At 36.2% G+C, this 16,582-nt stretch overlaps 2 protein-coding genes across 2 annotated transcripts; one reads left to right on the forward strand and one right to left on the reverse strand.

The window, feature by feature from the left end:
* The first annotated feature begins 1,429 nt into the window (after positions 1–1,429).
* Positions 1,430–4,507, forward strand: LOC103324327 (neurofilament light protein). The gene is made up of 2 exons (XM_008226374.3): positions 1,430–2,656; positions 2,836–4,507. The coding sequence occupies exons 1-2, from the start codon at positions 1,697–1,699 to the stop codon at positions 4,099–4,101; spliced, it is 2,226 nt and encodes a 741-aa protein (XP_008224596.1). The 5' UTR covers positions 1,430–1,696; the 3' UTR covers positions 4,102–4,507.
* Positions 4,508–5,093: 586 nt separating this feature from the next.
* Positions 5,094–14,828, reverse strand: LOC103324328 (S3 self-incompatibility locus-linked pollen protein). Its single transcript, XM_008226375.2, has 16 exons — positions 14,752–14,828; positions 13,648–13,991; positions 13,204–13,266; positions 12,665–12,747; positions 12,312–12,573; positions 11,818–11,899; positions 10,816–10,877; positions 10,562–10,656; positions 10,264–10,343; positions 9,604–9,687; positions 7,813–7,929; positions 7,388–7,473; positions 7,199–7,305; positions 6,657–6,748; positions 6,496–6,572; positions 5,094–5,771 (listed from the first exon to the last, which is right to left on the reverse strand). The coding sequence occupies exons 2-16, from the start codon at positions 13,798–13,800 to the stop codon at positions 5,295–5,297; spliced, it is 1,920 nt and encodes a 639-aa protein (XP_008224597.2). The 5' UTR covers positions 13,801–13,991; positions 14,752–14,828; the 3' UTR covers positions 5,094–5,294.
* Positions 14,829–16,582: the final 1,754 nt, after the last annotated feature.

Genomic DNA, 16,582 nt, shown 5'->3' on the forward strand with positions numbered 1-16,582 from the left:
TCTCTTATAGTTTATATATATATATTAGACGGAGTGTTCTTGTGGGATTAGGATTCCTGTTAAGTTTTGGATGTCAACACAGTCGAATAAAGTGGGGCAAATTTTGAAGTATGTATGCAATATAAAGAAATACAAAGACTTTTTAACCCTAATAACATAGAATATAAATCTAAATTTCAATTACAATATGACTAAATGAAGGTAAGTAATCAAAATCCTAACTAAATAACAACTCGCATTTTACCACGAAGAAATCAAATCAAAGTCAATCTAATCACTTGATTCTCTTCTACGCCAAGTAACCCTCATAAATATCCCTTTAGATATAGGGAATCATCATATAATAATGATTCCTTGAATATTTAGTCAATGTTAAAAGCCCAAGTCATGATTGGCCCAATATGGCATTAATCTCGGCTGTGCTAAAACCAGGCCCAAGCCAAGCACCAAGGCATCACTACCATCGGGAATCTGTTGCAACTGTGTAATTGAGTTGTAAGACCATCTCCAACCCTTGAGGTGGAAACTCAAATTTTGAGTTTAGCCTCCAAATACCATCTACAACCCATGTATTTTGGGGGGTGGAAATTTGAGAAATCTCAAATCTTTGGTGGAATTCCAGTCCTTTTTTGCTGGATGATAATTTTGTGGGCCCAAAATCTGCTTTTTTTATTATTTTTTTCATTGAAGCATGTCTGCATGTTTCTTTGAGTTTTGGTTCTGTTGTTTGGCAGCAACTTTGTGCCAAAAATCTGATATTGCTGGTTTTTTTTTGTTTTTTTATTCTAAATATTCCAACAACTATATTTGTAATCAATAATCATGATTAATTTTAAGCAATCTCAACGGCAAAATTTAATGATTGTCGTTTATTTAAAAATGCTTAGATAATTTAAACACACTTACATAATTCAATGAAGAGTTCGAATTATTCCGGGCATACGTATGGTATTGTACTTATTTTTATTTTTTAAGTGAAATTCAATTATGTTTTGGAATTTTATTTTTTTTAGGTTAAAATGTTTATAAAATTAAATCACGAGTGTTGAAACAAAAATAATGTCAAGAAAAATTAACAAGAAACAAAATTTAGGGGTTAATCATTCTTAAATAATTTAATAAAGTTGCGGACTCAAATTATGAGTCTATAAGGTTGGAGGAAAAAAAATTTTGAGTCCTGAAAATACATAAATAGTTGTATTTTGGAGGGTGAAAATTTGAATTTAGCCCCAACATGATTGGAGATGGTCTAAGGTAGTAATGAGTTCCCAATTTAGTTTTTACTACAATAATTTCTTTGTATTTTAAAAGAAAAATGTTTTGAGGCCAAAAGCGAAGTTGAATTTTCAGAAAAAACAAAAGAAAAGAAAAGAAAGAAGGGAACAAAATGTGGGCAATTCCTGTCAATCGAGGGGCAGCAAACTTATAACGATGATCCATCTCCCCCACAGTTTGACGATAAACTCTGTTGATAGTTGAAGCTGCCTGCCTGAATTGCCTCATCATCCATTTCAGAATCTCTTCTTCTGCAGCGCACTGGTAGTAGAAACCAACCAACCAACCAGCCAGCCAGCCAAACCCACCAAAAATTTAAACAGAAAACGCAAGCTTTGGATTTGGGTAAGAGCAGCAAGCAATTCCTTATTGGATTTGGAAGATTTTAGTTTTGGGTTTAGGGTGATCCAATCCAAGTGACATGGAGGAAGATGAGATGGATTCGCTGTTTGAGGGGATGGTATTGTTTTCCCCTAACAACAGTACCAATAAATCCGAATTGGATTTGGAGACACACAATCGCCATGATCTTGTTAATAATCAGCCTCAACAACTACCTCTGCAACAACAACATGATTATGCTCAAGATCCAGCCGCCGTTGAATCTCACCAACCACCATCTTCATCCTCCTTTGAGCCCCTCGACGAAAACCTCTTCTCCGACCTCACACTCCAATTCCAAACCCCAACCCAAACCCAAGAAGAAGATGTTGTCCAAATCCCAACGTCAAAGCCAACACCAAAAACAACATCCAGACACAACTCCACTTCCAGACGAAAAAAGAGAGCTGCTGGCCTCCGCATCGGATACGCCCGATCCAATTCCAATTCCAAGGTCGACGATGATGTCGATGATGTTTATGTAGATGATGACAATTCCCTTCCCTTGCCCCCCACCACCACCGCCATCAGCAGCACCCCAGTGGGTCCCACCACTCTACCATCAGTATCAGTAGAAGAACAAGTAGTGGTAGCAAATGAACAAGTAGAAGCCCTTCCCGAGCTACGGTTGGATCAGAGCAAGGCCCTGATCGCCGACAAGCTCAACCGTGCTCGCCAATCAGCCGCATCCGTCTCTGCTTCTAGGAAGGACGCCATTGCCAGGAGAAGGGCTGCCGCTGACCATCTCAATTTGGCTTCCCTCGAATATGCCAATCTCGAGAAGCAGCTGGAAGAGGCCTGCGAGGCTGAGGATTTCGACACTGCCCAAAGGCTTAGTGACAGCCTTGCTGCTGCTCAAAACCAGAAACAGGCTCTCCTTGATGCACTCAGAGATGCTGAGGCCAATTGCGATGATCTTGACTCCAAAATGCACCACCTTCTCCAATCCCAGATCGCCGCCGAGGAAGAATGCGCCTCCCTGCTTCAACGCTTTGCAACGGTGAGTACCCCCACCTCCACATTTTAATTACTATTATTGTTTCATATATAGCATTCACTATAACTGTATAGACAGAGAATTGAAAATGGAGATAAAAGGAATGAGTGACAATTATGACATGAGTAGCTGCAATTAATCCTTAATGAGTAATATGATTGTTGGTTGGTTCAATATCACAGGATGCTTCGAATGATGCAGATTTGGTCTTCCAAACCGCAGAAGCACACTCTTCAAAAGAAACCAACGAATGGCTTTCGTCAACTGAAGCCTTGCAAGCCAAGAAAATGGAATTGGAGATTGAATCCCATATTATCCATGATGCTGGACTTTCCTTGAACACTTCCATTGACACTTTAGTGGAAGATGACAAGTTAGAGAAAGAATGTCTCTGTAAGAAAAAGGACATTCTCATGGACGAACTGGACAAGCTACTTGCTTTGGTCAAACGCAAGGAACAGGAGATTGCACAAAATGATCATGACATCAAACAAGTTGAGGAAAGGATTGATCGTGCTCTCTCTGACTTCCAGGACATGCAATCCAACATTCAGGCCAAGTCTAGCGACTTGCAAGCAGGCCTTTCTCAGATACATGCAGAGAGCGAGGCTCTCTCAACAAAAAAGACGGAAATCAATGCCTTCCTCACTCAGGAACAAGAGAGGGAAGCAAAGTTGAGGGAACTGGCTAGGGCTTCTGCAGAGGAAGCAGAGACGTATCAGCAAGTTGCTACCCTTAGAAAAACTCTCATGTCCTCTATTTTGAAGTCCAGGGAAGATAAGGTCAGGCTTGCGAAGACTGAGGAGGAGCTTTCCAAGGATGTTCAAATGCTCCAACAGGATGTATCTGCCTCAAGAGCTACATTACAGGAACTGTCTTCCAAAAAGTCAAGCATTCAGCAAGATATAGCAACCTCTAAGCAGAAAATTCTTTTCATAGACAAAAGAGTCCCAGAGCTCGAAGCAGAAAAGAAAGTCGCAGCCACTGCAAGAAACTTTAAGGAAGCTGCACGGCTAGCTGCTGAGGCCAAGTCATTGAATGTTGAAAGGGATGGCATACAGATTGACATGGAAAGAGCCATCTTAGAGCTTGAGAAGCTCGAGCAAGAGATAAAAGAGACTGTTAACAGATTGCAGGAGACTGAGGGGCATATTCAATCTAAGGAAAAAGAGGTAGCAACGGCTAGGTTTGAGAGGTTGCTTCTGATATCTGGTATTGCTAAAGCAGAACGAGAAGCTGCTCTGGAGTTGGGCGACCTTGAAGAAGCAAACCTTCTGCTTGCAGAGGCTGAAGCAGCAGATTCTGAAGCAAAAAAGCTTCAACCGATATACAATCTCAAGTTGGAAGAGGTTGAGAGTCTACCAAAGCACTTCATCTCCATGGAGCTTATATCCAATCTTGGGAGGAAACAGTTAGAAGATTTGGCAGCATCAGTTCAACCTTCTTAGGAATGACAATTTGGGGACCTGGACTGGTGGAGCAGTGAATTTGTTGATGATGTTTTTGGGAGATTGGGAATCACAAGTTTACAGAGAGTTCTGATATTTGATAGCTATGAGAAGCTGGAACAATTTACGAACTGCTTTTCATTGGGCGTTAAAAAGGGAAGAAAAGAAGTAATTATACTTCATGTACGGTTGCTGGAAGAGATAAATTAGATTAGGAAATTGAATTTTCATATATATATATATATATATATATATTTTTGTATTTGAATATGTTTGAGCATATTCTTTTCTTTTCGAGCTTATTCAGGTAGTTTTTGTATTTTGTTTCTTTTTCTTCATTTTTATGTTGTTACCAAGGGAGTCTTTACTTTTCTTCGATATAATAGTCTCTGTTAATTGATGACTACTTTCCCTACTGCCTCTCTCCTGAAACAATTCCTCCCCATCAGTCTGTCTTCTCTCCAGAGACTGCCGCTCCATCTATTTCTTTCCATGGATCTATAGGTTTTTCATATTCTGGGATTAAAACTTTGAACTATGTTGCTTGTCAATTGCTTTCTGAATTTTATTGTGTATCTTAGTAATTTAAGATGACACTAACCGCTTGTTGAAAATTCACCGAAATCGGAAACTAATTATTATTATTTTTAACATTTCATTGCTTATTGAAAATATTTTGTGTACGTCTATTTATTTGATCAAAGGTAGATAACTAAATGCATTTCTATTTGACTGAAATTTTGCAAGGATGATCTAATGAAAGGTCTAGTTATGAAATACATTGTTAAGACAGCTAAGTACACATTATCCAAAATCCATATAATTTGAAACCTTTTAACTTTTGCCACTTCTACACAAATTAGGCAATTACTTGCTACATGAATCTGGACCCTGGAAAGATTAAGAAGGGAAGAAAAAAATTGGAGGTTCAGTTGCAAGAGAAGTGATCATCATTCCCAAAGCAACCCACACATGTCCTGCAAATGAGAATCTAGACATTAAAAAATTGGATATCTCCGAACCCGATATTTCTTTTCTTTTGTTTTCTTAGATAAACTAAAAGTTTGTGACAAGATACATCCGCATATATGATTTCTATACAGACGTGTATATCCAGCATAACCTATACTACTTCACATACATGAACAACTGAAGGAAGGCAAACTACAATCTCCTCCGGCCTTCCGGTAGTACTATCTTTGTATATCCTGATTTTCTTGCCTAGGGGGTTCAGCATAAACTTGTCTTTGGTCTCTCACATCTCTGAACATAGAAAGAAAAGAGTTGAGGCCTTCAGACGAAGCCCCTCCTAATATCCATAACAAAAGTGAACTGAATGGATTCATAGCGCCGGGGTTAGGACCATTCTCTGCTTCACTCAGGTCAGCTTGGCCTGGAACCTGAGGGTTTCCCACCCGGTCTGGGTTGTCATTACCTGACTGTTCTTGCAGTCCAGGAACTTCTGCTCCATTTGATGGCACTGCTGGATTGGGTTCAGATCTCAGCCCAGGTTCAGAGGCCAAGTCAGAATTAACCAGGCCAGGATTTCTTGTGTTCAATCTTGTGATATGTAAAGTTGAGGCAAGGAATGTTGATGAAGTAATGTGGAAATCTGGGTGTTGTTGGAGCTGTGATCGTCGATTTTGGATAAACCTTTGTAGAGTTGGCACCTGTACCAAGAACATAACTATTCAAACATTGATACATTAAGGTAATTACAGATTACTGCAATAACAAAAAGACCACACTCGAACACGCCATAAATCATCTTATTCTATATCTGTAGCATCTCCTATGGTCTCTTACCAAACTAGGAAAATACACAAAGGCTAGTAGTTTCAACAGTAAAAGTTTGATGAAAGCGGTACAGCATACAACATCAAGCAGTGAACGACTTCCCATAATAAAATAGACAGGGTTTTTTAGTTGCTCCCAGCTTCAAGATGAAGGACATCTTTTTCTTTCGGAAAATTTCTTTCCAATAACTAATTTCTCTATCTACGGCCTTTTTTTATGGCTTTCAGATAAGCTTTTATTGCCAAATTTTAGTTTACATAATGAAATCTTCTGGTTTTTTTTATCAATGAATAACAAGAATGTAAACATAGCTATTTAGACCTTTTTACCCCTTTTTCGTAAATCTGTTTCAATATGTTCTTATAGTGGGAAACACGTTCACAAGATATAATTACTTACTGCCTAAAACAACCAATAAAGAAAAGAACACCAAATCTGAACATCTTCCGCTGGCATAAAATTGAAAGCCAAATGAAACTACCACTGTTTTATCATAAGCAACCAAACTTTGCAAAAGAAAAGGTGCCATTAAAAATAATATAATCATCTATACAATAAACCAGGCCCAAAAGGGAAAAAACTACACAGCGGGGTTACCTCAAAACGGTTCCAGAAGTATAGAATGAGATGCTGCATAAACGCTGCAGCTGTAGAAAGAGCCAAATAAGAAAAACCTGCAACAGTTTGAAGTTAGGTTTTCAGAAACAAATATAAAAAAACGTTTCCGTCTACCAGTAAAGTAAGAAGTAGTGACGTACCATAAGCATAGGAAAAGAAATAGATGTGGAAAACCAGAAAGTAGAGCAAAAAGAAGCGGGGAAAGAACTTCATCGATATGGGTGTGCGGACACTGCAAGAAAGACAATCAAATGAAAAGAGCATGACACAAACTAGAAATGTGGCAAAATAGGGTACACCTAATGCAGGGAAAATTTGCCTCTCATTGTTATACCAGGTGCCAAGATCTATGAATTGAGCCATAATCCTCTGCTAAGAGCATATCTTAAGCCAATTAATCAGCCACTCAAAACATCAAAGCCCATGATCCAGGCACCCTACCGCAGAGATCACTGGACTAGCTCCACATCGCTTTACCACTGACTGTCAATTAGTACCCAACCCAGCCTCAAAACTATATCCATTTTAAGCCTGGAGCTACATACACCCTATGCCCAAACCAGATTCTAAACAGAGTGAATGACTTTTTACATGAAAAGTAGCCATTATGAAAGAGTATGTACACCGGCACCCAATCATTTGCCACATATTTAAAATGAAAGAGGGAGAGAGAAAGAGAAACCTGATTAGTGTAAATAGTTCACTCAACCAGACAAGTATTAGGACCATAAAAGCCAATAGCTGATCGTCATAAAACTCAAACAGAAAAAATAAAATCCCGATCATAATCTGCAGAACCAAAAAGGGTTTTGGCATGAAAAATTCAGTATATATAGTGTATTGATGGTGAACCAAAAAGATGTGTTCTTACCGGCACAAAGACAAGTGATTCAATAACATGCACAAAAATCAACTGGAATGTCGGAAGCTGATGACGAGCATGGTGTTGAAGCTGCACTGCAATAATTTGACAAAAGTAAGCACCCAAATATAGAGGGGGGAATAAGGAGGAAGCATGACACATGGGAAACCCAAATATGCTGCCACCTCACTTCATTCATACCAAATGATACTCATCAAACCAGGCAAACAAAATGGATAATGTTTTGGCTACCAAACTCTAAATTTCATAGTTCCACAAGGATTAATGCTATTTCTCAAGTTAAAATAATAAAAAATAGTTAAGAGTTCACATACATCATTTCATTGGCTAAAGGACTCAAGAACACATTAATGGAGGTATGTACAGTGACAGAGCTACTTTATCCAGAATATACATGATAAAATAACACAAACCTGTGAACTTCAGCATGCGAGTCTGTGTTTCTCTCAATGTGAATGACACAGACATGGTGGTTGTAAAGAACACAAAGAGTGACATCATAAGCACACCACACTTTGTCACGAGGTAGTCTGCATGGAAACCAAATGAAACCAGAATTTTTCTGAGCATAATGCACATAAATTGCAAGGGTAAAATAAGTCTTTAAGACCCTTTGTTCATAAATAATTAAAATAAGTCTTAATCCATAAAACATGTTATAAGATCCTTATTCTTTACAGCACACATGTCATTATTTTAGATACCCAAATTGAACATTTTTGTAACACTGAAAGCATCGCAATTTAAAATACCATAACACACATTCCACATGTCCGCCTTTTACAAAATTTGTTTTTTCAGAAAGCATAAGTCGATATCTAAAGTCCTAAAACCCAACCACCCAATCAATTATGAAAAAGAAAATAATGTGACTGTTATACAGCTGCATTAACCAAACCACCCAAAGTCCTAAAACCCCGTCGCCACACAGCAAATCTATGCCATCTCATTTCCATTTTCCACAAAGTCCAAACCCTTTTCGCAACTCTCCTATGACTCGCAAACCTAACCCCAACCAATTAACCTCTCAGTCATTATTCCAGAAGATATTTACAGACTTATTCTCCATTATGTCAGACTCACAAGTACATTAAACTACAAGCAATTTAGTTACAGATAGATGAATATACACATCGAATACTGATGTACCAACTAGCTCTTGGTCTAGTGGTACTTTTCTTCCCAAAATTGGAAGACGTAAAAAGTTCAATTCCCCCTCCCTGATTGATAAAAAAATAAAATCAAATCAAGTACTGTTGCAATGTTCCCATAGGCGCAAACAGTAAAATAAGTAGGCTTGTGTAGTATATTAATGGAACCTGCTTGTTATGTACTCTTCCTTTATATATTTGGGGAACAGATGCATTTTATTTATTTATGAAAGAACAGATGCATTTTTTTACACAAGTTTATATTCATGATGTATTTTGTTTTATAGACAAATGACCTCACCAACTGCATTTCAAAAATGAAAATTTCACAAAAAAGGGACATGTAGAAGGAAATATGTGGTGGCAACTTTATGATTGTGAAAAGTGAACGGCATGTTAGTAATACTGTTGTTTTTGGGTATTAAACCACAATGTTCTATTTTTCTATTTTGACTGCATTTAAACGTTTGGGAGTCATACTTTCTTTAACTAATATAATTTGATTTCCAGGGACCAAGTTCTCAATTTCATTTAATTTATCAATGAAATGTCAAAATTCTACAATGTTACTTGACCCAAGATTTGTCCAAGATGAAAATCTATGTAGAGCATCTCAAGAAAAAAAATTATTAATTTATAAGTTCATTTACAAATGGCTCCTTAAGTATTCATGGCCTGGGCCAAAAGTTAAAAGTTGATTTAACACAGCCAATGCTAGAATCTTTGAAGAAAGGGCAGAGGGGAGGTGATAGAATGCTAGAACCTTGAAGCAATTATCTTCCACAGCAGTGGTTGATCAATTATCACCAGTGGAAAAGATAAATAAATAAATAAACAGAAACGCCAGAAATTAGCCTGTTTGCTTAATACTCTAACCATGCAACTTGTCATCTTAAAGTTATTGGTAGACAAATATGGGGGGCCTCCCCATGCTTCTACCTCAATATCAAGTTTACCAGTGAGATGCGTAATGAAATTGCACAAGTAGATATTGAAACCACATTGCACGAGAGGCAGCACAGGAATGGAAATCGAAGGCATAAGTCAACAAACCTCCAAACCTTGCAGGACCTTTTGGGGGTTCTTGTGCATAACTAAGATTAAAGAACTCCTTTGTCTGAAAATTATAAAGATAACCTGGAATGGGTGGCATAACAAGCTTAGCCACAACAGGATAATTAATAAAAATCAAACTATGAAAGTAAACCATGAGCTAAACCAAACTCAAAATAACAGATTCTGAACAATCAAAGTTAGAATGAAACAGATAAGTTTAGAATGGACTTTGTTGGAATTAGCCCAATCATGCCCTGGCAAAGCATGAGTCTTTAATCATCCCTTAATTGCACGTGTCCGTGATTTGACATGGGCCCATGTGGGGGCTTTACTTTTTTTCATGTTGTTTATTTTTGCTTAGTCAAACTTGGACATTAACTATTAAGGTTAACAATAATTGGGTTGTTTTGTTTCAACAATTGAGTAATGAAGACGAAACACACGATATCAAATCAGCAACATCACCAAAAACCAGTTATTTTATTTATTTCAATGATAAAAATAATAATTATTATTATAAACCAACAGTTTTAAGAGAGTTGGTTTAAGCAACAGTCAATTTCATTTGGTTGTTGCACAGGGGTCCTTTTTCATTAATGCGACATTAGGAATACAAGATATAGGGAAAAATAAAGGGGCATAAAACTGGTAATTTACCTTGTCCAGGAGAACTCAATAAACTATTAATTAAAATAGTATCATATCCAACAAATCTGTTAATAAGCAGTTGCTGCCACCTGGTAATTTCACGTAAATACACAACAATTAGAACACCTGCTAGTATACAACTCCCATACGCACATTAACTACTCAAAACTATGAATCCAAATAAGCCATGATATTTCTTGCATAAATAATGTCCTTTCATAATAAAAACAAATACTGCAAGAAAAAAAAAATTGCATCATGAGTATTAATTGTAGATTAGTAATTTTTCAGGAGATATTATTGGTACCTGTTCCCAAAACAAGAATGTCGAGCTGATATGCTAATGTTTACAGAACGAATATTATGCTGAGCCCTTGCACTTTCAGGTAATAAGAAATAACCCTGCAAACAAAATTTTGATAAATAAATTACCAAAATAATACAAAACAAGCTCCAAAACCATGGCACTATTATTTATCACAAGCTTTTGCAGCCAAAACCTGTGCAGTCTGACTCAGAGAAAGCTCAGGAGATAGTGGAAGTACCACGTTCAGAAATTACCTTTTCCATAGTGTATAAATAAGTTGGTTCAAAAGTTTTGCTTCTGTTCTCAAGCCACTGCACTGAGACACATTCAAAACAAATTGTCAATAACAGTTGCATTCAGTTCTCACAAGTTTAAGAAAGGATGTTGAAAAACTGATTATACTGAACAAAAGATCCAGTACAATCCTAACTGCAGAATTTTGATAACGTATGTCACAGTAACTTGGTTACAATGGATATAAAGTAACAACAACTAGAAACATCGTGTTGTTTTTTTTTTTTTTTTTTGGGATAGAAAAAAATAAGCTCATAGAAAAGCATATAGAAATACAACAGGAGATGAATATCATTGTAATCATTTCATAAAGAGTTTTTTTTTTTTTTTTTTTTTCATTAAAAACCTTTTTCAAATTTTATTTCCATAACCTATATTTTTAACCCGAGAAGGGTAACTATGTTGTTCACTCTTTAGCTTTAGGACTTCGTGCTTTTACATAAATATGCACATAAGAAATTTTCAGGACATCTATAAGATATAATAAGATTTGGTACTATGGCAACTAGAAGCTCCTCCAAAGGTTTGACTTTCAATATCAAAAACAACATCCTCAATATAGTACAACAATTACATGCTCATGGGTCATAATATCCAGAGAACTCGCTATCAATGATTATTTTCTGCCTTTTCTTTGTATCCAATTAAGCATTTGCAAACAAGTAATTGAAACAACATTAGAATAAAATATTTCATATCAGGAAATGTCATTAAAATTCAATCCAACTAAAGCAAAGAGAATTTTTTTTTTTCTTGCTATTGACAAAGAGGCCAAATAAAAGGAGAAAAAAAAAACAAAGTGGAAAAATGTTATGTGCCCCTTTAAACACCAAACAATAAATTCAGTTTCACTATCTTACCTTTTTTTTTCCCGGATTAAAAAAGTAATTATAAAAATGACATGTTGCTTTGAAAACCAAAATGATGATAAGCAAAGAATAATTAAAAGGATAGTCAGCAACCTGCATACAAGTTAACCCTGTCCAAACGAAGTATGCGCAACCACTTGGGAATATCAAGATCTAAATGTATACCTGCAATGCTCTGCAATTCAAAATTAAAAATCAGCAAAGAGAAATTTAAACTACAATACAAGAAATAAAATATTGTTCACTGTAAGCATGTAATTATAATCCATTTACAAGTGTGAAATTGGTCAAATCCGAGAGAGAGAGAGACAGAGAGAGAGAGAGAGAGAGAGAGGGGCTGATTTGAAATCCTTCAAACGCCAAGGAATAAAGGGGGCAGTAAAACCAAGGCAGATATAGCCTTTTTTCCTTTTATTGAAAAGAAAGAGACATGCACATGACATTTTCAACAATGATGACTTTCGAAATGGACCAGATGAAATGCAGGTAAATGGACCTTGAAACACAACTTATTGCATATCCAGGAGCAGTGTCAGCAGTTATTTCAATATTAAAGGATCCCAACGAAATTTGCGGAATTTGCTCACCCACAAATTTCCGATGATATGAGTTCCATGTTTCCGAAACACTGACAAGAGGCGGGGACGCATTTGCCATATTTTGATAAAGTTAATAAGTGCTGCTTTAACTGTCTCTTTCACAGATAAAAGAAAATTACTACGGGCCTCCTTGATTTCATTTTTGCTAACTGCATCATCAGCTGTTGGCATAGTGTTGGGGCTATTGGTAGAGCTAACTGCCGGATGATCCAGAACTTCAGAATCAGACTTCAATGCCAATTTCCCCCTCCTAGCACCAGAACCAATTTAATTCAACCAAACTTTTGCAGCATAAGATGTCAATCCATCTCCATCTATGTTAGCAAAATTCTAATTTATACATTACAAATTTTGTGTCTGGGACATCATCTATCACGTTGGTGAACTCTGACTCATTCTGCGACCACAATCCTGCACTGGTTATCTAAGTGAAAGGGATAAAGTCAGCATTTTAGACATGACCAGGCCAAGATAATAAACAAACTCAAGTTGCCTGTAATGTGCAACCCAAATCCAGGAAAGAAAACAGACTTTTAAAGCTTAAAAAGAAATTAAAAATCAAGTACATCTGAATTTTTGAAAGGGGAAAAAAAAAACTTTGGCTATAAAATTTGAACACAAATCCACCAATGAAACTATAAGTTAAGTGTTTGCACTATATTCAAAAACAGTATTATTATGTTTACAACCAGATAAATCAAGGACTCCAGAAAATGCAGCGGCTTTTTAAAAGAATATGCAAGCTTGCCATTTATTGTTATTAACCTATAAACTTTAATCAAAAGCATCATAATGATCTTCTACCAGATTTGTGAGACAACACAAAATGAATAAGTGAATAAGTAATCAAAAAGCTCAAGAAATAGAGGACATGATATACCTTAATTTGAATAATTTGTGCTTCTGTTGTTTCAACCCCAGAAAGCTCACTTGAACAGCCAGGCTTCCAGTGCAAGGGAATCAAAGTTAATCAAGTGATCGCAAGATATCAAGGAAGGTAAAAAATCAATGACGAAAAATACAAAGCATGCATGTGTGTGGAGCACACTGAAAAAATTATCTAACAATATCAAAAGAAACCAATTATCTAAGCATTTCCATGAAATTTAAAATTATGATAACTGAGAAAAGGGGAAAGCATAAATAGTTAATAATTGCATATATGTCCTCCACAAGTAAAAGCATCAAAATAGGTATTTGGTGGAAGATAGATTACATGGAATTGATTCACAAAATACAAGTTTTATCCACGCTCAAGTCCCTCTGTGACATGCTATAAAAAAACATGAAAAATCATAAATTGATAAGAAAGTGGAAGAAAAACCTGTTGAACGTAATTGGCATGCATAACAACGAGAATACAGAACAACGTAATGGCTATGAAGAGGTACATGTACTCCAAAGCAGCTCTGACTTTAGGAGTAAGGATCTGCGAGAACCGCTCTTGTACTCGTATGAAGGTCTGCTCCGGATCCATGTCCTTTTCTTTTCTATCCCTTTCTTTTTTGTTTTAATATTTTCCACTATTTCATAGCCAATGCTGGAAGCAGGATTGAAAATGGGCTGGGCTAAGCTTACATACCAAGTTTTTTCCTAAGTGAAAAAGATTTATCGAAACTTTGGCAGAGCTTCCACTACTTCTTTAGAATTTCCCAATTTCTGCAAATCCTGTTAAAATCATACAAATGAACTAAATAAAATGATGCTAAGCAAAACTCGACAATACGATTGAATTTCATTGATAAAACAGCTACATATATACTATTATCAGAACCCTTGAATATAAAAACATAATCAAACTAGCTGTGAGTTTTGCCGAGAATTGATTGGATCTTTCATGGTGTTTTTCCATTAGTGCTTTTCTTATTAGTTCGATCATTTATTGTTTATTCTTCAGGTGTGTCAGGTGGAAGCTCAAATGAACATTTAGAACAAATGAAGGGTAAAATGGTCAGTTCAGCAAAACTTGTAAGTGAACTTGAGTAAAAGTATATACATGGAATGCTCAAATCAAAACTGTTTATCTATAGACTATATGCATAGTTAAGTTGGGGTTAACGTTTTTATATTCAAAGGCCCTCTAAATTTTGTTTGGTTTCTCTTAAAAATCTGATCTTTAAAGGCATTATGATCCCCCATTTGCGCTTTAATTTGACTGAGATAGTATGAGAGAAATTGAGCAATTAAAGGAGGATATGATTCTCACAATAATGAATAATCACAATCTAGAAATTAGGATATGACACTTAGAACAACCACAGCACCCTCAATTAAACGAAATCCCCAAAAATCATACTATCACAGCCACAATTTCAGCAAAATATCATAAAAATTAAAGCACTAATTTCAACAAAATCCCCAATAATCACAATCCAGCCCTAATTTAAGCCCCGGAACCTATATTGAATGTCGGACTAAAGAAAAGCACCTGGTGGAGTGGTGTTGGTTCTTGGAATTAGGACAAGTGAACCAGAACAAAGTGAAACAACGGAGGAGGAACTTGCTGAGCAGAAGAGATGGAAGTCTGAAGTTCCTTTTCTTTCAACGTGGCCCCTGCTTGCTTGCCGAGCTAAAAGTCTAAAGACATTTGGGGAGGCCTTTTGTTAAGGCTTGGGCCTATGATGGGTTTGGGCTTGTAACCAAGAGTTGAACAGCTCCTTAATTTGAGTTTAGTTTGAGTTTGAGTTCGAGTTGAGGATTGAGATTTGAGTGAGTCAACGGCTAGAGGTCGGGCAAAGCGCGCGCGGTGGGAACTTTGTTTAGTCGGTTGGGTCCATTTTGGATGGCCGTGGAAGTGAGAGGTTAATAATTCAATGGATTATTATGGAAAGCAAAATCCGAAACACACATGTGACAATTATTTACTATAATAATCACATACAGTCAATCATATGTCTACCTGATTCTTTATTGGATTGGATTTATTTATAATCCCACCGCCCCACCGCCATTATTATTTTTCCTTGTACCGCCTTTGCCGTTTGGCCCCTCTAATTAATCATTAATCATTATAAAATGAAATCCTCCCTATCCATTAAACTCCGGTCCCAAAAGCATCTTCGAATTATGAGTTAAAATTAGGGCTACAAACAACAACAATATTAATGATAGGGATCGATCGGCAAAAACAACAAACATATATGAATGGACAATGGATGATGCACAAGCGGCGATCACCTTGTGGTGTAGTAACTAGCGCAAAAAAAAATATATATATTAATAATATCAAATAAGAACAAGTAGACACCAAGGCCCACGCCGTTAATGAAAACAAACACATAAATTTTTACTAGTATAGTTCTTTTTTATACGCATGATACTCTATTTTAAACTAGTCTAAATTAAGAGGAGAGGGATTCAAACTTGGATGCAGAGTACCAGCACATCCGCTCTAGCTCGCTTAACTAAGCTCATCTCTACTATTACTATTGTTTTAGGTGTAATATGATTATAATAGTATAAAATATGATCACTAAGAAATTTAGGAAATATACTCGTTTGGGTGTAGAAATTCTTACTTTTATGTCAATTAACATGTATCAATAATTTTAAAAAAAATACTTTTAATAAGTTTGGTTTATAAATGAGAAATGTCCTTCCTTTCCTTTCCTTTCAGGCAGAGGCAAGAAATGTATAATGAGTAATGACTTTGTTGCACTAGACTTTTTAATAGATTGTTGCATTCTCTAGAAGCTTAGTGGAGAATAGATGGTTCTACGTTGACAAAAATGCCAATATGTATGTAATTGAGCAGACCATATATCAAGGACTGGCACACCCTCCATGACTCTTCTACCGTCCTAACTTTCTTCTCTTTTTGTGCGTGTGCTTTTGCTAAGACATACCCACGCAGTCCACCTTGTATGACTCCGCTCGTCAAGAAAATTTATTATTGTTTTTCATTTTCACTCTTACATAATTATAGAATATAAATTTGTAGTATTGATGGCTTTCAAATGCAAATTTTTAGTATTAATCACAACAAACTATAGAGTTTAGTATTGATGTACAAATGCAATATCTGACAAAATTTCCAGGATGAGCAAATAAATGTCTTCACTTAGATTTTTATTTTTGTTGACATATTGTAATATCTGGTCACTTTGTTGGGGGTTGTGTGACTCAATAGTGGATAACGGTCTCACAAATGTGGTTGTTGATAATCTCACATAAAAAAAATAACACAATAGTTTACAATATAAATGTAGACGGTTCTTTCTAGATTTGCTGCATAAATAATGGTATTAGATTCATACAAA

This window comes from Prunus mume, linkage group LG2, assembly GCF_029339155.1.
Source record: "Prunus mume cultivar Tortuosa linkage group LG2, ASM2933915v1, whole genome shotgun sequence".
Taxonomy (NCBI): domain Eukaryota; kingdom Viridiplantae; phylum Streptophyta; class Magnoliopsida; order Rosales; family Rosaceae; genus Prunus; species Prunus mume.